This window comes from Belonocnema kinseyi, chromosome 2, assembly GCF_010883055.1.
Source record: "Belonocnema kinseyi isolate 2016_QV_RU_SX_M_011 chromosome 2, B_treatae_v1, whole genome shotgun sequence".
In the NCBI taxonomy this organism is placed as follows: domain Eukaryota; kingdom Metazoa; phylum Arthropoda; class Insecta; order Hymenoptera; family Cynipidae; genus Belonocnema; species Belonocnema kinseyi.
In genome coordinates this window covers 6,615,999-6,639,807 of record NC_046658.1, presented here as the reverse complement: position 1 = coordinate 6,639,807, position 23,809 = coordinate 6,615,999, and the positions used below count along the sequence as shown (strand labels likewise).

The 23,809-nt window shown below is 37.0% G+C and overlaps 1 protein-coding gene across 6 annotated transcripts in view; it reads right to left on the bottom strand.

Moving 5' to 3' along the window:
- LOC117168235 (tumor protein p53-inducible nuclear protein 2) overlaps positions 1–23,809 on the bottom strand; it is a 131,633-nt gene that overhangs the window by 22,923 nt on the left and 84,901 nt on the right. For all 6 annotated transcript variants that reach the window (XM_033353721.1, XM_033353720.1, XM_033353723.1 and 3 more), the window contains exons 2-3: positions 23,150–23,332; positions 11,337–11,719 (exon numbers count right to left, since the gene is read on the bottom strand). In XM_033353721.1, coding sequence (XP_033209612.1) covers positions 11,337–11,719; positions 23,150–23,312 — 546 coding nt within the window. In that variant the 5' untranslated portion in view covers positions 23,313–23,332. The remainder of the gene's footprint in view (positions 1–11,336; positions 11,720–23,149; positions 23,333–23,809) is intronic.

Sequence of the window (23,809 nt, the reverse complement as noted above, 5' to 3'; positions counted from 1 at the left end):
CTCTTCTTAATATTTTGACACCAAAATCATGTCGATACACCTTACCGACTGCGAGTAAAGCCACCCACGCTTTAACTTGACAGACTGTACATATATTATATTGAAGAAAAAAAAAGTCAAAACCAAAGTACAAGTAAGTATATTTTTGAGTATAACTCTGTCGATGCCGATATAATTGCCTTTAGATTATGTGGTAAAAATATAATATTAGACTATTCAATTTTAATCTACCCTCTGGAACCGCGCTTGACTTCCAGCCTCCATGACGTTTCAATATTCATATATTTGTTTCGGTGTCGACGAGTAATGTTACACTACTTCGATGAAAGGAATATCCTGCATAGGTCTTGGAATTATTTAAATTTAAAAACTTAGCAATTTGTTGTGGCATAATTAAGAATTTACGTATTCCGATTACCTACGAAGTGCATTTCCCTTTTTCAATGTTTGAATGAACTTTTAATTGATAAGAAAGGTTCGAGGTTACATTTTTTTATCAGGCAAATAAAAGGCCAAAAAATCACATTCTTTGGTTATATCCTGTATTTTGACATTGACTAGAGGTCTAAACCGCTGTCTCACGTCACCGCCGATTTTTCCTTCTGGCTAGGCTGCCCTCCCCCCCATTTTTATTCCTTGCACCGGCGCGGCGCCTTTCTCAATTTTTGATGGCGTCAGTCGGGGGCACGACTATTTCAAGCTTACTCAAAACTGAAGACGGCTAAACAAAAATGCTTGAACATGTGCGAACTATATGTAACCATATGCTGGCAATAGTTGTGCTGGTAAGGACTTTCTCATTCAATATAGCTCCACTTATGGTTAACGTAAGATTTCTCTTTAGTGTCTACTGGTCAGCTGGTCTCTAGTTAGTTCTGATTGGCTTTTAATTATCAACTACATTGTTGATTTTTTGAAATGAAAAAGCTATAATAGCGGAATTTTTTTCAAAGACCGGTACAGAAGTTCTGTGTGGACCTTCTACAATTAAATACAAAACAAAGTTTTAATAGGAAGTATTTTGGAAATTTAATTCGCATAAAAAAGCGCAAAATAGTTGACATTAAAAAATTCTATTGTCGTGAGTGTTTAGAAAGGGAAAAAATTGAATTGGAATTAAGGAAAAGCAACAATCATATACGTGATCTACATTATATGTATAATTTGAATTGGCTTGACTTCGAACACAAACTCACTAATGCGAGGTTATGTTTTGATTGGAACACATTGACAAGGAAGGAGATTGTATTAAAAGCATGTATTTAATTATATTCTGCTTTGTGACAAAATTTGTCTAAGTTGCCTTTCTCTAAAGCAGAAATTGAGGCAAAAACTTCATTTTTTAAAGAATATCCGGAAATTTCTTGGAAGCAGTTAAGTTTGAATATATTATTGCAATACTCTGTTTCCTCAACATTCTTTTGCAAAAAATTTTTTAAAATGTTGTGAATAATTTAATTATATTTTCAATTTAAGCAGGACAATCAAATATAAACCAGATTTTTCTATAACTTGTTATTGAATAAAAATGTTTACAAAGTACAAAATTATTATTTTTCTACATACATTCTTCTACAATTAAGGTACTTTTACCATCTGAATTGTAGCTGCTGAATTTCAGTATCACAGAACGAAAGTGGTTGGGTCTAAAGCCATTTGCGCAAGAAGTGCTCTATCTGCTCATCGGTGCTGAAACGCTGACCTCCCAATGGCTCTTTCAGTGGTCCAAACAAAAGGTGGTCACAGGGTGAGAGATCAGGGATATAGGACGGATATTTGAGAAGAGTCCAGTGCAGTTCCTGCACATCTTCTTTAGTTAGAGTTGCAGTATGAGGCCTAGCGTACTGCGGATGGGGGTGCCCCGTCTTTTTGGCATGCAAGCTGCCATAGCTTTGTCTAAAAGCTTACAATAGCACTAAGCCTATGCCTTTTTTCTCTTATGAAGAAAATCAACGAGCGCAACCCCTTTATGATCGATAATATTTTACTGGAAAACTGTTGCTTCAACTTACGGAAAATTTTAATGGACATTATGCGTCCTTAACTTAAAAATTTTATTATAATGCATTATGCAAAAGCGACTGGGACTTCTTTCTCAATCGTCGCGCAAGCTCTTGAACAAAAGAGAAGGGAGAGGCCTACGCAGTAAGTCTAAAATAAATTCGCTTCAGCTTCAAGTTAGTCCGAAGTCGATAAGGTCGTTTATGTGACAGTGCGGAAGAAATTGCGGTTTATATGTGACTGTCCCTTGTAAACAACCTCTTTATGCTTTGGAATCTCAATTTGCAAAAATTACAGTGAGTGTACATGAACTTAAATGTAAAGTAAAATTTAAGTTTCTTAGCTTTGACATGGAATGCTATAATGCTAGCGTTACTACTTCAAATTGATCTTTTCAGCTCATAGATTGTTATAATATTAAACATAAAAACAAAATATCCGGACTGGAAAAGAAAAAGAGCATGTTGCAGTTTGCGAACCCACTATTAAAGCAAAAAAAAAACATTAGGATGAAAAACGCCTACTCGCACGTCAACTAGCACTGACTATCTCTGACAACTAGTCACAGACTCTTTTTTATATTGTAATTCTGTGAGAATTTAACCATTGAAGTATATTCTTCTACATGTGCATATAAACTAAATTAAATGTTTCGTGTTTTTAAAGTCACCGAATTATCAAATTAAAGGAAGATCTTCCTGTTCCGATAAAAATATCCAGAACTGCTCTTAACGATGTATGTGACGAAGTTAATCGTCAGGTGCAAAATTATGTTAACAATAAGTATTTAGCGGAGGCGAAGATCCAGTTGATACGGTCAAAATAATAATTTCACAAAAACAATTTCGAACCATTTGGGTACACAATCGCTAAGAATAAATGATATGGATTAATAATAATATTGAATTAATATAAACAGAAAAATAAATAATTATTGAAAATTCGATGAATTTTTCACATTTCCGAATATAATATAAACTTGCCAAGAAATAAGCAATAGAAAGAATGGAAAAAGGATATTATCAACCTTCTTTGTGCTCCTGCATTATAATTTCCATATAAGGTTAATGGCAACAAGTCGTGCTTTGTTTTGATCGTGGTGTCAACAGGCAAGATCTTCACCCCCGCTAGACACATCCTTAGAACAAGCTCACACGCGTTTCGGTCGAGCGTCAGGTCTTCATTTAATTGTTATTGGTAAACCACAAGTCGGAATCACTTGCAGTTTCCCATCAAACTTTCGGAACAATTATATGCATGTTCCCTGCAAATTTCAATCGATAGTCATATTATTGAAGGAGTTAGAGCGAGTGGAACGCAAAAATACAATGATTTTCAATTTGGTCAAAAAGTAACAATTTCGTGATTATCTCGAAAACTAAAAAAGGTAGAAACTTTTTTCAAGGAACAAAAATATGTGGAATGCAATTTCCTATTAAGATATGTTTCAAAAAACTGAAAATCCGACTTGAAAAATCAAGAACGACAATAACCAAGAGGCCAACTGAAACCAAGACATTTCGAGGGTGTCTCGTTTTGATCGCGGGAGGCTCAATTGGAATAGATTAAAATTTGAATTGCATGAGACTGGATTTACTGAATTACAAGTATTATTTCCGCTGCGGTTTCCTGGCGAGAGAGGAACCCGGGGGGTCTAGAGACGGTTGCTCAATAATGCCTAACTTCAAGCAGCATACAAAATACTAAATCTACTTTTTTTTGTATTTTCGAACTTGCAGAGCAAAAATTCAGACGCTTATTCTGGGCACAACAGAGGGTACGTGTGAGCATTTGTGGCGTGCGCACGCCATCTCAAACAAGCAGTTCACCCACCGAAGCGCTGGACGAAACGATGGCCATCACACCGTCCGATAGTGCTCGAGTTTGATCATATTTAAAAGAAGAAAATAGCAAGAAAATACAACAAATTACAACTACGAAAAATGTCTTAGTTTCAACAATTAAACTTCATATTCACGTCGTTTTTCAACTAAAAAACTCACCCAAGGAACACACCTTAACTTAAGAGGATGTAATAAGTATTCTCAAAAAAGGTTATGTATCCCAGGATTCACCACGCATTTCAAATAAATAATTAATTAGGAATTCAAAAAAAAATGTAACACAACATTAAAATTGTTCACGAATACATTCAGGACGTGCATTAAGTACTCTCTTAAAAATTGGAGTTGGTTTTCACTAATGTAACGGTACTTGAGTGATATTTGACTTTTGACAAGTGTCAAAATCGTTTTGTACTTCGATCTTAATTAATTAAATAAAGTGAATATCTGCATATTGTACATAATTAATTGGTGATAAAATCTGTTGTTTTACTTATTGAATAAAATATGGGGATCAAACGCTTTTGACTAACTGCAACGAAAATTGTAATCCGATGATTTTAAAAATTGCAACGATGAATCTGAGATTCAAATGATGAGAGGTAAGAAGCGGCGAATTATTCTCATAAGCTGGGTGTTCAGCGACCTTGAAAATTTCGTCTCCGCTAGTATAGAATGTTAAAGTATACATTTTTTGTGATATTTATTTTAGAAATTATAAAAATTATTAGCTGAAATCTTCAATATTAACTCAGCTTCAGAATAGACCTTTTTATTCTAGACGTCAACAGTGCGCATGTGCCAGGATTTTACGCCATTTCCGTATTTTTCGAACACTTTTGTGTCGAAATGTATGGAAAATATTGTAATTAAAAGTGACAACGAAAAATAAATGTGTAAATAAATCAGAGTTTGAAGACAACAAATTTTTAAGTATATTCAGAAAAAAAGTGCGAAAAGTGTGGCGAGCAAGCTCATTATTTACATTTGTTGACATCTGTCGTCTTCAAAAAAATGTTTAAAAATCCGGAAAAAATCACGAAAGGGGCGCACGTCGGGAGCCCTGCAATTTTTGTTGTTTTGAACCGCACTTACTACAACTATGTTTGGTGTTGTCATTGTGTTCCCACGAGAAGCTAGGGAAAAGGGTTCGTCCATCCTTGTAGAGCCCCGCATGCAAGGATAAGGCTGCGTACTCTGAGAGGTTGCCCGGTATCCCAGAGCCACCGTTCTAGACACCTCACCCAGGTACCATTCAGCTTTCGGCACGGTTTTCACACCTCCGCTTGGGGGTTAATTCCTTCGGGACCACCCCTGGACAATTTGTCTGCGACTGCCTATTTATTTCTGTAACCATATTCAGCAGAAACCCTTGGTACAGGGACCCTCTATCCGCACATTAGGGTGGCCCAAAAAATCACATTTGAGAAATTTTAACGGGCTTGTTGGCCAAATAGTTCTTGCGGGCAAATAAATTTATGTATATTTTTTATTTTCGAAAAAATATTTTTTAAAACTCGCACCAGCCATTTTTATATCTTATGGAGTTTAACATATAAAATGTTTCCTATTTTTATTTCTTCGATTTTGGACAGGAAATTATAAGCCAATTTATTTGATATTTAATATACTTGTTCACTTATCAATGAACATTGCATTTATCGCCATTTTATATCTCAAAAGTTTTATGCAACAGTTTTAGGCATATCAAAAATGGCATAAAATGGCAGTTTTTGGAGGCTCATTGTGACCCTCAGATATACTTGTGTAACTTGACTTTTTGAAGAGAAATTCTTTAGACTATTGAGAATAGATTTCTAAAAAAAATGATTAAAAGTATAATTTAAATTGAGTAAAGCGTAAGAAAATCGGATGAAAAATGACGCATTTAAGTTGAACACCGGCTGAAGGGACTGCAAGTGGAAGGCTGCAAAAAAAGTTGACCCTCCGTTACTCCACTCATTATGCACCGTATTTGCTGCGATTCTAAGCTGCGTTCATTAAAAATGAGTAGAATGGCAGTGTAATAATAAGTTAATAAATCTATAGCTGCTCTCTGGGTTAAACCTGTAGCTATTGTTAGGACTTCTCTACTGTAAATCAGGAAACTTTGAAGCCTCAGAGCGAGTTCTGAAAACATTTTTTTTTTTAAATAAAAAATAGGCATAAACTTATTTGTCTACGAGAACAATTTGGCCCACAAGCCCGTTAAATTTCTCAAATGTGAGTTTTTGGGTTATATGGCAAGACTGCATGCAATGTGGTGCGAGAAACACCCGGAGCTATCGCACCAAAGTCTGCAAAACCATGCCGAACTACTCCAAAAAAGGGGCTATGTAAGCGGAACGCCTACTGTACCACAGTCAGAACAAGCTGGCAACAGAGAAAGGGAGGCGATACTAAGACCAACCGCGGGTAGGCATCGGATAGAGGAAGTGCGATGCGTTATGACCCAGAGAAACATCACCCAGGTTTCTCTCAAGCCTAAAAATCTGACTGAAATGCATGACGAGCTACGCGGACATTTTTCCGAAGAATCCGACCTCTGGACTATTAATTGTGGTGTGTATAATACAGCGAGAGCTTTGGCCGATGCGAACCGGAAAACAAAACCAACGGTTGATCATAAGACCAAAAGACAAATGCATCAACTGCCCATCAGGCAGCATATTGTTGAGAGAATACGGATACTATTTGACGCTAAGAGAAGTTTAGAGCGGAGAGAGAGGTGGGTCAGAGAAAATCAACTGTTTCTCTCTGACCCATCTCGACTCTTCCGAGACCCTACCGACAACTCCTACAAACCAGAGGAGGTCGAAGTATTTTGGAAAGAAGACTACGCAGTGCAGCATAGACTGGACAAAGACTCAGAGAACATAAATAGCTTTAGGGAGCTGTGTGATGCCTTCATAACACCTAATGAAGAATGCCCACCCCTCACTACCGAGGAGGCGAAAAAAGTATTAAGAGGGATGAAGAATTATTCCACTCTAGGGCCAGATGGTATCAAGACCTTCTGGTGGAAGAAGTTTCCTTCAACCATTCAGCACTTGGCCATTCCGACGGGTACTTTTGCGGCAACCTTTCAGATCGAAAGTACAAGGTCACTCATGTATTTCACATGGACGATCTTCTATGCTAAAAACAAAGAGCAACTACATCTAGATTTAGGGATTGTCGAACGATATACTAAGGAAATAGGAATGGAATTTGTGGTTGGCAAGTGCGCCAAGGTTTATTTGAAGCGAAGAAAACTTAATGGCATCCATAAAGACCCTGAGCTCGTGGATAGAAGCGCTATAAGACACATTTGCGCTGGAGAGACTTATATATACCTGGGCGTGCCACAGACCCGCATTCAGGATGTGACATCTATAAAGGATACTCTCCGAAGCAGATACAAACGTCTCATCCAACAGGTTCGGTCTTCCGAACTGTCGGCGAGGAGCAAAGTATCTGTAAAGAAAGTGCTTGCTGTTCCGGTAGTACTCTATTTATTTGTAGTGGTTTCATGGACGAAGAACAAGCTCAGATCCCTTTATATCGAGACACCAAAGGTTATGCACATGAACAAAAGCATGCATCTTAAGTCTTCTGTTCCACGACTTCACATCTCACACCGCCAAGATGGTCGCGGAATATTGACTCTTGAATCTCTTCACAACAGGATTATTCGGGGTACGGCACATAGGGTCGCAAGTCTCCTCTGCTTAAAATAGTCGGGAAGCACAAAGAAGAGGGCAAAGGAGCGTTTCTGTACAAAGCAGCGGAGAAGGCTGTTGGAACACTCGGACTCAACTTTAGTATTAGGGGTGAGCATAATATTTGAGTCAAGAGATTCCCGATGATAGCTGCAGGGAGCATTTAGCACACATACTACCTAATTGTGCAACTCATGCGCGAACGACCTACATCCAAAGGCACAATGCGGCAATAAAAGTGCACTTTTACGGCATTAACCTTAATATCTCTTCTGTTAATGCTCCTAGGGAAATAGAGAAATAATACCAAGGAGAATGAAAAGAACAAGGGGTACAGCGTACCTTATAAGGGAATTGCGACGATTTCACCCGTCCTTGGGTCGCTCCGTGCCCTAAAGGTGCACGCTAATTTTGCCGGATCATTGCATTGATCCCGTCACAGACTGTGCTTGAATACCAGGCAGAGAGAACGCCGCCACGTCAGGGCACTATCGCCCACAGAAGACATGGTTCGTCCACCAGGAGGTGGGACTGACACATAGGCCTGGCATTAGCAGGCCCGAAAATTTTTAATTGTGGTGGCGCCGTTCCAACATTGCGCTTAGAAGACCTGGACATGAAGAAGGAGGATCCTGCGATCACCGCGTTCTGGGAAAGTGAGAGGAACTGAGAGGAACGGGTGTTCCGGCGAAGAATTTTACGCGCGAAAGAAGCCTCGTCTCGCATACCCCAAGAGCGTGAAAGTCGGCCTGCTGTGAAGCGTGGCAAGAGAGAGAGAGAGAAGCTTCATAGTAACGAAATTCCTATCCACTATCATCCTCAAGGGCCAGTCAATCGAATTCTTCGATTACTTATTTTCTAAACTCTTTTTCGCAAGTCACATAACAATTCTTTCACCGTCAAATAAAATCTTAAGGGCATGTGATACTTAGAAAATTGTCGATTTTACCAGTTTTAGGTTCCCCCGGCTTTTTTTCTAGAATAATAAATATTTTGTATTAGAAATTTGGGAAATGATAGCGAACATGCTAACGGACGTCCCCACACACTTTTTTTGTAGGTTAATTCAAAAAAGTTTTAATTTAGCAAAATGTGATTATTTTGCCTTCAAAATCTTGAAACGATAGAGAACATGCTAGCGGACGTCCCTGCACAATTTTTTTGTGTTTTTCTATCAAAAATTTTTTGATATTGCTAACAACGTGCGTGTATATTTCGAGGTTATGTGTGTTACAATTCACCCGAGCATTACTTCCAAACCAAACAATATTTTTAGACGAAAACTTTAGACTTACAAATAAACATAGTAATAGTTTATTTCATAAATAATTTCTGCATTATCGGAAAGGCATAGATGAAAAACGACGTAACCTAAAAATAATGTATATGCATCAAATTTTCATTTAGCACAATACATTTTTTTGTTATTATCCCTCAAAAAAGAGTCCGGCGACGTCCGTTAGGATATTTTATAGCATCTCCGAATTCAGTTTAAAAAAATTTTCATTTTTGTGGAAAAAAGCCGGGGAAACTGTAAGTATCACATGCCCTTAAAACTTATCAATGTAATTTACCAACTCGTCGCTGAATGCTTTTTCTTAAAAATTATTTAAAAGTCTCTAAAACTCTAGATAAATATTTATTATATATCAGAAGGGATCGCTTGGTTTCTGAAATACTTTGTAATGAAAATTAGAAGACTTTTTCCAGTGACACTTTTTAAAAATAAATTGACTTTTCTTCTAATATTTAAGCGAATTCTCGAAAATCTTAGCAGACTTTTTCTCTATCCAAGGGTCACTTAAATTTACTAAAATTTACTTAAAATTTAATACTAAAATTTACTTAAACTTACTAAATAGTCACTTAAAATTTAAGGTATTATTTTTCTCTGTGCAGTGCAATATTTGTTCCTAAGTACTAAAGGAAGATTTCTGAGCTGAAAAACTATTCCTAGTCTCAAAATAGTGTACAGGTGTAAAATTTTTGTTTAGCTTGTCTTGCCTTTTAATATTATTTGTCAAGAACCAATATTAAAGAGTCACCTATTATACCTATATGGTAAGGACTTTACTTGGGTCAGTATCAAAAAGCAAAATTTTAAGCGTTATACGAATATGCTTGATAAACAGTGTGCAGATTTCTAAAGGGTTTTATATCTTTTAAATGGAAAAATTTAATATGAACTATTTGCTTGATTTTTTCATATGTATATATAATACCAAATTAATCACACAAAATACAATAATGTCTAAGAACAAGTGTTCACAAAGTAGCAGAAAAAGAACGAGAAACTAAAATACATGGAAACGAAATTAAAAGCAGTTGGCTAAAAATGAGATAAGCTATTACAATATTAAAAATTATTTCATTATCAGATATTTTAATGCAAACATCATCTAAATCTTTAAAACAAAACCAAACATTTGTACAAAAAAGTCCCTGCCAATAACAAAAACGCTAAGAAAAATTCTGTAAAGAAAATTTGTGTAAAGAAAATTTGTGTAAGGAAAATATTTGCATATGTGAAAAACTTTTCAATAACAACATTGCCTCAAAACATTCTTTAAAGAAAACTGCTTTTGAAATTGCAATGTAAAATATTCCTTTAGAAAATATTGAAAAAGATTGCAGTAAAGTATAATTACTAAGACCACCCTACAGTAGATAATGATAATTTTAATTGAATGTTGGCGACTTAAAATTTGAGATTTTTATAAGAATTTTTTAATTTAAAAATAATATTTAAAGACACTTCATTAAGAAAAAGCATAAATAATATTTCATTATAGCGAAATGTTGTGTCCTAAAAAGTAAAATGGAGAATACACTTCCCAATGATGCTTTGTGTTCGCAGAATTAACCTTCACGGCGTCGAACGCTTACCTATCAAATTGGTATTTTCGTCAACTTTAGATGAATCGATCTGAAGCTTTTCAGAAATCATTCTTTAGTACTGAGGAACAAATTTCCCGTGGGAAGTATTGTCAAACTGAAAGTTCCTTTGATAATTTTTATCGGCGAATCCAAAAAAACGTAGTTACTGACCGATCTGATTTTGCATTTAAATATTTATTAACAACGTACTATTTTCGATTTTTGCTTTTTCTATAGGCATCAGTATACTATACTGAGTGTTTATACCAAGTTTCAAAATATTTCAAGAAAAGTTGACCAAGTTACGACGATTTATATTTTAAAAACTCTTTGCTTTTAGAGTTACAAAGTTTTCAGTTGATGATTTTTCCTATGCAGAATAATTATTGGACAAAAAAACTGCGAGAAAAAAATTTTTCCATTTTTTCCTTCTCTACAAGCCCATATTTTTAAAATTATTTTCGTGACATTTAAAATGTTTATAGTATGAGACGAGCGGACAATAATTATTTAGCTTTTCATCCTTCGGACAAGTTACTGCACCCGTAAGCTCAATTGTTTCCTAGATTTCTTTCTAACCTTTAATGAGCCTTTAATTTTAGTATGAAATCGGGAATAATTGCAGTATTCATTTCGGAATCACAGGTATGGCCGAACAAGCTTCGCGTATGAAACCAGAATGTGTATGGTCTTTTTTTTAATACGAGGACTGCGTGATTCGGCATAATATAGATCTAAATACGTAAATGATTCCTTAATTTTTGCAACGTCCCCTTAGTCGCCCTAAATTAGCCCTCAATTATAGCAATTTTCAATATTATTTTATAAAATGGCGGGGCCAGGTCCAGAGACGTCTAATTTACATGGTAAACAGACTTTTATTGACTGATAGATTAACTTTTTTCTTTCCTACCTTCTGAGCAGAACGCAGATGAACAATTTCAACGTTTTTCTCGCTAGGTGATTCTTCGTAGTCATGTATGCTTGGTCTTCGAGGCATTTCTATGTTCTTGTTTAAATTGGCACCCTGTTCAAGATTCTTCTTGGAAAAAATCCTAGGTGCTTGTGCAACAAGTATGGATGTGACTGATAAATCAATTTCTTCTGACGTGTCAGGTGTAGGTGGTGGAGTATCGGGGATAATGGGAGGTCCAGCAGCTCGATAAACAGACATGCTGGGGTGTTCTATGAGTAGGTCTTCCAGAGGTGATGTTTCCAGGTGTACAGGACTTGCCCTCGTAAAGCAAGCTGGCGGCGTAACATACCACGATTCGTCCAAGGAACTAATACCCTCAACTGTAAAGCATGAAAGAGTAAACTAGGTGAGCAGGCCTTTTAAATTACAGTTAAAAAAAAGTCTAGACAAGCCTCATCAAAACCTGAAGCTTTTCTGGAATGTTTATTCTAGCATTTTCAAAAATCATTGGAAAAGATGGATAAATATTTAGAAAATTCTATTCTCCATACAATAAGAAAATATTTTAAAAAATCAAATTTGCAAGAAACTCTAAGGCAGAAAATACGATTGCACAAGAATGCCCCAAAATAGCCATTATTAAATTTTTATATTAAGTAATGTAATTCTATAATAAAATTTATATCTTGATGTAGAAAGAGAAGAAAATGTTTTTTTTTGTGTGCCTATAAAATTATGGAATGACTACTGTGTAAAAAATACCATAAAATAGTAATAATATTCGGCGCTTTCAGTGGGCGAAGAGTGAATTGTCTTTAACTATTATTTTCGACATAAAACAGGTATGTTATAAATAGACTGGATATGTTTTAAATCAAATTAATAAAATATTACCTGCAAATACTTCAAATTGACATTAACTACATTGACTCACAACGATGAGGGCACAAAGGTGAATCTGAACATAACCTCGCAATAATGACAGACCGGCCCGGCTTACTTACTATACTTTAGATTGATTGACCTTTACCAAAGAAATGCTTTGTGGTTTTGTATGTTTCTTACTGACAGTGTCGGTAGCAATGATTTAAAAAATAATTACTTATTAAGACTTCCGTTTCCGGCATGAAAGTGTTTGTTAGCGGTGACCGTGTTGCTGAATTTGGTAAATTGCAGTGAGATTTGAGGTGAATTAGTGGGTAGAGTATGAAGGAAGTGTTTTTGAGTGAGAAATAGAGTGATGAAAAGAATAGAAGTGAAAAAGTGAGTGACATTTGGAGTGTTTGAGTCAGTTTGTAGGTTGCCTGGGAGGTTAGTTTGTTCGGTATGTGGAAAGGTTAATAGGAAAACGGATAGAGCGGAGAGAGGAAGTAGTGAGGACGAAGTCGGAACAGGATCCACCCTTAAAAAGCTAAAAATGTATAGAACGCCACCGCGAAAGAAACAAATTGGAGCGGGGTAGAAAGAAGAGGGAGAAGATGAAGAAAAAGTTAAACATAGGGTGAAAATAGAAGATAGTTGAGTTACGTGCGAAAAATGATGTTAGACGTAATGGGGATATATGAATAAGCTGGGCATAAGAGAGAAATTAGGAAATGGGAAGAAGTCAGGAAAAAACTAGAAAAAAGGATGCAGTCGCTCGAACAAAGATTAAAAAAGCAGGAAAAGCCTAATAAAAGGGTAGAGGAACTAGAAGTTAGATTGACAAAAATAGAAACCTCAAACCGGGTGTTTGGAGGTGGGGAGAGTGGGAATGGGGATAAGAAAAGGCTGAGAAAAATAGAACGAAGAATAGGAAAGAGAGAGAGAGCGAAGAGAGAATAAGAAACATAGTGATAAAGGGTATAAGATTAGAAGGGAAGGAGTTGAAGTAAGGAGTGAAATAAGTACTAAAAAGGATTGATGCTAAGGTAGAGATAGAGGAAGTGCGAAGTGTGATATGGAAGTCCGAAGAGAATAGAGGATGATTTGAAACGTGTAGAAAAGAAGATGCAGTATAAATTAAGGAGAGTCGCGACAGAGGGAAGAAAAAAGGGAAAGAGAACATGCATTAAGTGTGGCAGAATGCAGATAAACGGAGTATGGTAGAATTGGGATGAAGATAAGGAAGAGATAGTAAGTAATGATGTGTCGAGAAACTAGGAGAGGAAGGAACGGGAGATAGGAAAATAAGAAATAGTGAGTAGCAAAAAAAGACAAGAAGCGAAAGTCCCGTCTTCTATTTTTCTAAAATTAAAGAACTTCCTCCTTTCTTCTTCCCATCTTGTTAATTCAATCACCCTTCCTCTCCTCTCTTCTACCTGCATCAAACATTTTCTCGCCTTCTGCCCTCCCTTTCTCTCCCTCAACTTCGTCTCAAATTTCCATGCTCTCTTTCCCGTTCTAATACTTAACTTATCCCTTCGCGCTTCTTCTCTCACCATATATATTAGCGTTTTCCAGTATGCCCCTAGCGTTCACTCTCCATATCTTTCCTTTCTTTTCATCCCCATACCTCTGCTCCATAACTCAATACCGTCCATACAAGCGTATCAAATAACCACATTCTCCTTCTCCAATTTTTTAAACCTTCTTTTTCCTATTCCCCATATCTGTTCCATTACCCCTGCTTCTTTGTTTATCCTTTCTATTATATGAGCTCTATGGTCTCCATTCGTTTGCAAGATATATCCCAAACATTTAAACTCTTTTACTTCTTGTAAATTTAGTCCTTCATCGCCCCATCCATTCTTTCTTCCTTCCCCTTCCTTTTGTAAACCTTATTATCTTTGTCTTTTCTACATTTAAATTTAGCTTTTTCCCATCTAAGTATTTCTCTAATCCTGTAATTAAGCCCGCCATCCCGTCTTCATCCTTTGCCTTCAACACTGTCCTCTGCGTATGCCAATGTATATATATGTTTTCCTTCCCTATCCTAACTCCTCCCTAACCGTTTCTCCTAATTTCTTCTTCAAAGTCTGATATTAATATATTACTTAAAAGTGGGATAAGAGGGCATCCTTGCCTCACACCTCTCACCAACCACAAACTATCTCCTACATGCTCTCCTACCTTTACCCTGCTTTTTGCCTCTCTAAAAATTTCCGATAATCTCTTTATTAATCCCTCTCTTATCCTCGTTCCCCCTCTCTTACCCACATTCCTTTTCTAAAACCTGTCTGATTCGATGGCTCTATCCTTTTTTTCCTAAACTTCTATCTTTAATCTCTCCGACAAAACAGTTACATATACCTTATACAGTATTGGCATCAGAGTCAGACCCCTATAATCTTTAACCACCTCTCCTTTGCATTTCTTCACTATTGGGATATTTCCATATCTCCTCATCTCTTTCTCCCCCATATTTTCCTCCTTTTTTAACTTTTCTCTCTAATCCTCCTAGCAAATAAAAAAAAATCTCTTCCATTCTACCATTTCGATATCTCGGTTTACTCTTTTTCTTCTTTTTCTTTCTTTATTTACTACCTACCATACCCTATATTCTTCCCCTTTACTATTTTCTTTTCTTTACTTTTTCAATTCCTGTCTGGCCTCCTTTTTTCTCTTTACAGTCCTCATACCATCCACTTATGTTCCCCCTTTACTAACTTCAGTTTCGTTTGTGCACACTAATCCTCTTTTTATTTCTCCGATCATTTTTTTCTTCTTCCTCTAATGCCACTATTAAGGGAAAGTGATCCGAATGAATATAATCAACTACCTCTAGTTTCTTAACCTTCTCTCTTACCTCATAATCCACTATCACACAATCAATTACCGTTCCCCTTTCACCTCCTGAGCGTGTATATTCTTCTCTCTCATCTCCCTCTATATTTCCATTTAAGATAAACCATCGCAGCTACACAAAGCTCTTTAAGAACTTTTTTCCCTCCCCATTTAGTACCTTATCTTTGGATTTTATTCCTCTCTCTTCCCCCCATTCCCTTCATCTTCTGTCTCCTGTTCTCTCATTGAAATACCCACTTATTATCAGCCTTATTACTTCTTTATTTTCTTCAATCACTTTCTTTCATCTTCTCTGCTTTCTCCTGCATATCATCGTTTACATAAGCCCTTAATACCTTCCACTTCTCTTCTCCCATCTTTACATCTTCTACTTCTAATCCTTCTTTTTATTCTTTCCTCTCTTCCTTATCTTTCGCTGTTATACATTCATATTCCTTACTCCCATCACCATTCCTCACATTGCTCTGCCCTTTTTATTCTTCCTTTTTGCATTTTGCACTTGCCATTTGTAGCCTCTTGGTAAGATTCCCCTTACTCTTTCCCATACCTTTTCATGTAGCCACGTCTCCATCATATTGACTATATCTCATTGAGTCAAATTACTCATGAACTCCCTATCCTTTCTCTCCAATCCTGCTATATTCCAGTAACATGTCTTCCACTCTTCCCTACTTTCATTTCTCGTCTCTTTTTCCTCTTACTATTTCCCATTTTCCTATCTCATGTTCCTTCCTCTCCTGGTTTCCCTGCACCTCATTTCTTACTGTCTGTTCCATTTCTTCATCCTAATTCCACCACACTTCGTCTACCTGTATTCTTCCATACTTAACCCATGTTCTTCTTTCCTTTTTTCTTTCCTCTTCCGTTATATTCTTTAACTTATACTGCATCCTCCTTTCTACCCATGTCAAATCATCCTCTATTCTCTCCGAGATTCCACATAACATCCTCTTCTTTGTCATCACTTCCCTTTTATGTTGTTATTTCTTTATTCTCACCAGTACCATTCTCTCCGCTATTCGCTCTTCCCTTCCTACACGTCTCACTTCGTCTATTTCTACCTTCGCATCCATCCTTTTTAGTACTTCTTTCACTCCTTCCTTCAGCTCCTTCCCCTTCAATCTTATACCCTATATCACAATGTTCCTTTTTCTTTCTTTCTTCTCTTTCCTTTCTATTCTTTGCTCTATTTTTCTCAGTCTTTCCTTCTCCGCATTCCCACGCTCGCCCCCACCAAAATCCCGGTTCGAGCTTTCTAGATTCTTTATCATACCTTGCAAATCTTCGACCTTTTTATTATTATCTTCATGCTTCTCTAGTTTTTGTGCCAATGACTTCATCCTCTTTTTCAACTGTTCCCTGACTTCTTCCCATTTCTTGATTTCTTTCTTCAGTTCAGCCATTTCCCACCTAATTTCCTTCTTTAATTCCTCTCCTCTTTCTCCTGCTTTTTTTCATAAATCCCAATTACTTCTATAATCGCTTCACGAATTTCCTTTAGTCTTTCCTCTTTCATGGGAACTGCAATTTCATCTCCACTTCCTTTATTCCCCTTACTATTATCATCCTTCTCTACCAAATTCTGCTTTTTCAGCGGCGATGCCAACATTGTTTGATGTTTCAAGCTCGCACCGATATCTTCTTTCTCTTCACTGTTTCCACTCTCCCCTCTCTTCCTTTTGATAAAAGCCTTAATCGATCCCACGCTTTTTGCTCTTAATCTCTACTTTTCTAGAGTTTTTTTATAATTCCCCCTTGCCTTCCTTTCTTTGATCTCCTCTTTCGGCGTACTACACACTTCCTTCTCTAAATCTGTTTTTGCCGCGATGATACTCGCTCCGCTAGCTATGAATCGAATTCAAACGCTCCCGCCTTCTATCCTTCCCTGCCTCTATCTGTCGTCGTGGTCTGGTACCCGTCTCGCCTTTCTCCGTTGCTACCCAACCCTGCTACTAGAAACCCTATCAAACCAGTCTTCCCACCCTGTCAGAAATCTCAAAGCAACCTAACCTTAACTTCCACATAAATTTGTCTCAATCCTCAAAAATATCTACCTTCGCTTTTCAATCTCACAATCTCTCAATTAATCCCTCACATCAACATCCTTCTACACACTTCCACAATCCACTCACCTCAGATTTCACCACAAATATCAGAAAAACTCAGCATCAACAACTCCCACTACCTTACACTTTCATGCCGGAAACTGAAGGCCGACTCAGAATTAATCTTAGAGGCTGATCGATCAAATTCCAATTTGGAATTCAGATCCGGGGATAGCAATTTCAGAAATAGAAAAATTTCTTAAAAAATTGGAATAAAAAATCTAGCATAAAATATCGCTGATAAAGTTGATTAAAAAGATTCCAATTCCTTCTGCATTTCCTGATGGGTATTTCGTCTAAGATCGATCAACGAAAAAAAACAATTGAAATTAATTATTACAATCAGAAATAATGTTTTACTTATTCCAATTATTAATACGTGATTATTTTTTCAATTACTACTGCCGACACTGTCAGTAATGAACATACAAAATAACAAAGCATTTCTTTATTGACAGATTTCAACGGGCTTGTTGGCCAACTCGTTCCCGTCGGCAAATAAATGTATGCCTATTTTATTATTTTCGTAAAAAATGTGTAGAACTCGCTCCGGTCATTTTTATGTATTATTGAGTTTAATATGTAACATGTTTCCTATTTTTATTTCTTCGATTTTTGACAGGAAATTATAAGTCAATTTATTTGACATTTGATATGCTTGTTTACTTGTGGAAAAACGATGACAACGATACCAGTTAGAGGAAGGCTCTTCCTTAACCTGTTGATGATCTAACACCACCACGTCCTTCAGAGGTGGATGGCCTTATGCAACCCGAGGCAGAAGCAAAGGTTCAGCAACTAAAAAGGCGATTGAAATAGACATACCATATAAACAGAGAGGTTATGCGCCTTTATTTTTTGCCAGAGAAATGTCGGCAAAGTGTGAAAAGAGAACATCTCAGACTCTTCTTACTTAAGCATTCAGAGCTAGCCACAAGAATAAAAGAGCAGAATCTCGCAGTTCAAAAACCTATAATATCTGTAAACCGATTGCTTTCAGATGTTGAAATAGCTGCTATCAAACTGGAATTTGAACAGCAGCTTCCTATTGATGAACTCCCCTTGAAAGATATGGACAACGAAGACTTGATTGAAGCTTAAGGCATAGGTACTAGGGATAATGAACATCAAGTACCGGATCCACTATTATCACATCCAGATATTAATAATGATGATGTGAACAGCGAAATCGCAGATAAACTGCAGCACCTTGAAAGGAATTTTGGTCATGCTTTACTAGAGTTCAGGTATGTAGAACAAACACAAAGGCATTCTATGCCCAATATGAACATCACAAAGGATCTGCTTGCACTAATAGAACACCTCTACAGCAAGATTTTGCGTGCACTAATCCAACACCTCTGCAGCAAGGTTTTACCTACGCATTTTAACGCAACACAAACTGCGTTAGATGTTCTGACTCTTGTATACTGGGCAGCTGTGGCAACCGTCAGCTCGTTAGGCCGCAGAACTAGACCTGCAAATGCAGTATTTGTACCAGAAAGAGAGCGAGATCCACCATGGGAGATCAGGTTGGATATGGATGTCATCAAAGTAAGGGCAAAATTGGGTCGATTAACTCAATATTACAAAGAAAATAGAACCAGAAAGCTGATGAATCATGTTACTAGAAATAACAGATGCAATTTGGACACTGCGTGGTTCCAACTGGAAAAAGCAAGGGCAATCAATGGCCTTGAAATGAAGCTGACAAACATCACAGCTTTAGAAGTTTCAGTGGTCTTGAAAAGGGCAAGTAACTGGAATGCTTCAGGTCTAGACATGGTGCACAACTTCTGGTACAAGTACCTGGCGAATGTGTATCATGCTTTAACAAGGTGTTTTCAGAAGATTATCGAACACCTAGATCTGATGCCAGGCTTTATTCTCCAGGGTACCACGTATATGTTACCTAAAAAACCAGAGGCTTAAAAACCGAATGAATTTCGACCGATAGACTGTCCCCCATCAATTTATTAATGTCTTACAGCTGTTATTTGCATATGGCACATAGTGATTACAAGCAAGCGTTTCCTTCCGTGTCGCATGACTATTGGTTTGAAGTCTTAAAACTTTGCAAAATCTGCCCACATCATTGACTGTACATGGATAACCTGAAGTTATACGCTAGTTCAGACTAGCAACTGCAGCAAATGATCGATGTCACAAAGCAGTTTTCCAATGATATCCACATGGAGTTAGGACTAGATAAATTTAGAACATTGCATTTAACCAGAGAGGAGTTACGGACCTCATAATTAGAGAACGAGTTCGAAAATGATATCGAGGAAATGTCTGTGGTATTCAGAAACGGAAGGATTCGTCATTGTGATACAGGAAAAGGTTCTCAGCACCAGAAATTATCGCAAACACATGTTACATCAAGACGCCGTTGACCGGTGCCGATTATGTGGAAATACCAACGAATCAATCCAGCAGATTATTGATGGCTGTCGCGTGATTTCTCAGAGAGAATATACGCACAGATATAATGATTTAGCGAGTATTATATATCCACAACTTACCCTAAAACTAGGACTCTTAACGGGTGCCTTTCTATAGATACATTCCAATACCCATTTTAGAAAACGAAGATAACATCTTGTATTGGGAAGGCACTATCCAAAAGGATCATTACATTCGATCCAATCGACTTGACGTGACATCTTGATGCTAGACAAAAAAGTGGAAGAGTCTACATCATCTACATTGCTTATTTATTTAACAGAAATTTTCAGTACACCTATACAACCAAGAACGAAGAGTGCAGCGAGTTAAAGCATGAAGTAAAGACCGTTGAAAATCCGCCTATTCCAGAAGAGATTCAAGTCTTCTGCGACCAAGTATATAGAAAATCTCATAAGCATTTCTATATACTGTTGGTAACAACCCATCCCGCAGTGGTTAGTGTAAGGATGCACCGTACTGATCCCTAAGACCGGAAATTTCTCGAGTCTGAAGAACTACCAGCCCATAGCTTATTTAAACACCAGCTACAAGCAATTCACTGGAATGATCAATGAGGACATTAACATTTATCGAGCCGGTATAGAGAGCAATAGTTAAACAACGTGGATGCAAGGGAAGACAGTCAGGTTGCAGAGAGAACCTGTTAATAGACAGGTGTATTACCCAGGATTCTATCAAGTATCGACGCAATCTGTCCATGGCTTCGATTGACTACCGAAAGGCCTTCGATAACACGAACCATGAACTCTTGTGGCGGACAAGATTTCTCATAACATCTGGCAAAAGACAACTGACTACCAGCTATGTCACATATAAGAGGTGGTTCTTCCAAGGAGACTCTTCAAGTCCGATACTTTTCTGCATCTCCCTCTTGCCTTTATCTATTGTGCTCCGAAAAAAGCTGTGGATACCTGAGCGGCCCGTCGAACAGAAGAGAATTTAGTGTCAAACACCTTTTATACATGGGCGACCTTGACCTATTTGCCTTTTCAAAAGAGAACCTTAAAATCCTAGTGACAACCATAAATAGATACTCTAAATCAAATGGCATGTGATTTGGACTGAAAACAACCTTGAAAAAAGGTATCGAAAAATTCTCAAGAAAATTTGAGCTTCCGAAATATCTGGCAAGAATTAGATCCAGGCGACCGATATTTAGGCCGTTGCTATACTGCTCTACACGTTTGGCGCAGCAAAATGGAACATCCATGAGTTGAAACAACTTGACCGACGCAATTGCCAGATGATGACAATCCATAGAAGTCATCGTCCTAGATCTTCCGTACCTAGTATATATCTCCCTCGAGAAAAAGGGGATAAAGGTTTGCTGAGCTTAGAGTGTCGTCATGTAAGAATGGTTCTAGCTACAGCCTGCTCAGTTCTAAAAAGTACAGATTCTCTAATGGAACTGATATATAATCTTGAAGTCGTAAATTTTGCGGTATTTTTATACCGTGCGGCCTGATATGGCCGCAGGGTAGCTTGGTCTTCTATTTTATTCCAGTGACACTACAAATAGTCCAGCATCATTAACACCTTTGGTGCTCAAAATTCGTGTACTGGAAGCAGAACATTCGCTCCTGCTAAGAGAACATGCCGACAATTCCCTTCATGGTAAATTCTACGGCATTAAACGTAGAGAAGAACTGTCGAGCGTGCAAGCAATAGCCAGAAATACTTGGACATATTCTCAGTGGATGCTTAAAGTATGCAAGCTTCGGGTACATAGAGGACTGATGTCCGTTGTGGAGAATGACCAGTATAAGATCTATTGGAATTTCTCATTTTCCAGCAATAAACAGGGTTGATTCAGTACAGTTTTGTGACACAAGTAACTGTATAGTGCAGTTCTACGACATTTACGAATGCGGAATAAACTTATAAGGCACATAAGGATAAAAAATACAGGTCCGCGGTACTCGGACTGCGCGAAGAGTTCTTTAGCTCATGATGTCCAGTTCAGTTCTGAGACACTTATGTATGCGCAGTAGACTTTTATAGTACTTTATGGCGCGCCGTATATTTATGTGGTACACATTGTCAATTCAGTACAGTTTTGAGACACATACTATATAGCTGCGAATTAGAGCCCTTTGCACTTTAGAAGCACTCTTATGTGTCATAGAAGATTGCTGAGCACCCCTAAATGTCATTGAAGTCTTCTTTGCAACCCTATACACTAAGAATATGTACTGGGCATTCGCTTGTAAATTATAACTCCACTAGGTATCAATAAGTGTCGTAGAACTGATTTACGCAGCCCTGCATAGTGAAAAAACTTTACTGCGCAACCTTGTGCAACATTAAAATATACTACAGATATGTATGTTCCGTATAAGTCTTCCGCGCACTCCTAAGTGTTGTACAACTTTACTGTGCATCCATCTACTACTTATTCACATAGAACTGTACTGCGCAGCTCTACGCACTTTAAAACTCTACTGCGTAGCTCTACATACCTTACAACACTGCTGCGTAGCCATGGACAGCACTACACTATGCTAAACGCATGTATATACCGTAGAAGTTTACTGCGCATCCCTACGTGTCGCACAACTTCAACTCAAAAACGAAAACTTAAAGTGATTTTTGGAAAAGGAATATTTGGTTAATTTTTATCATTTTTATACAGCTATATATGTCCGAACACTTGAGTCTGGGACACTCTGTATACGTGTACTGTGCTGACCTAGACACTGCAGAACTCTATGGTGTATCCCAGTACAACAACCACACATCAGCAAGCCGCTAGAAAAACTAACTTAGAAGTGATGGCAATTACATTGAGTGATTCACAAAACCTTCAAATGTAATGGAGATACAAATTAATATTCATGTAATTTCTTCTTAAAATACAGGAATTCCATTTTTGGCCAGTTACTGTATAATTCAATAAATTAAATATACATTAAGTAAACTAATAAATAATATAGTTGCAGAAAATTGTTGGTATTACTCGATAGATTACCTTCAGCTATGCTCAAAACAATAAAATCTATACTCGTTTTTACTTAGGAAATTACTTACAAATGCAAAAATAAAAACCATCCAAAAATGTTACATGTTTTGAATTTTGTAGGTAACCTGCTGACTTGATGTCAATGTTTAATATAACATGTTTAATTGGCCTATAAGTGATGGATACTTAATACATAGTTATTGAGAAAAGTAACTGAGGGCTGTAAATTTATGTGTGCGAAACTTGGTATAATTTTAATGTAACCATCGAAAGTCAAATAAAATATATTCTGATGGGAAAACTTGCTTCATAAAAAATGAGTTAGGCTGATAAAAACATGAACATTTTTCTGCGATTTCGCGAACTGAAGACATTATTTTAACATTTTGGCCATTTTCTCCTGAGATAATGAGATCGAAACACAAACTTTGATACCCATTCTATTTTAATATTGTCAAAAAATAGTTTTTCAGCCCACCTTAACGTATATTAGTATATGGAACTGCTGCTTATTAGATTTATTAATCTTGCAATTTAGTGAGTGCAATTACCACTTCGATCAATGAGGATCCAGTCGTTCCCCTCGACTTCTACTTGACTAAGCCTGGCCGCATTAGGGAAGACATCCATATTTTCGACATTACTGTATTCCCTTGAACTTTGAACACCAGATGTACTACTTCGAAGTAGATAGTTTGCTAAGCTGCTCAGCATCCCGTACTCCTTGATATTATCTGTATAAAAATAATAATTGTGAAACAAATCTCTTGTATAACATAGGACCTAGAAAAGATGCACGGAGAGAATTAGATATTAAGGAAGAACAACTAGATATTACTAGTTAATATCTTAGTGGTTTAAATATGGAACAAAATTATAAATATTGAAGTGGAGCATCTATAGATAAAACAAGATTTTGCCTGACAATATCCAAGATATGAAAGGGCAGAATCAAATATATTCAAAAATATTGTTTAATTATGCGAAAATATACATGTAAAGCATGCCAATTTCTATAAAAATTTCGAAAGGATTTTACACAGTAGTTCTCTGTTTTTGATATCCGAATCTTCGTGCATTCGCCTTTATTTGATTCTCGTGTAGAAAAGATTATAATATGCTATTCAAGGATAACATAAGTGAAGCTTGTAGCGACAAGTCCTCATTTTATTGAGAAAATTCTGATATCAATATTCAAAAACACTTAATCC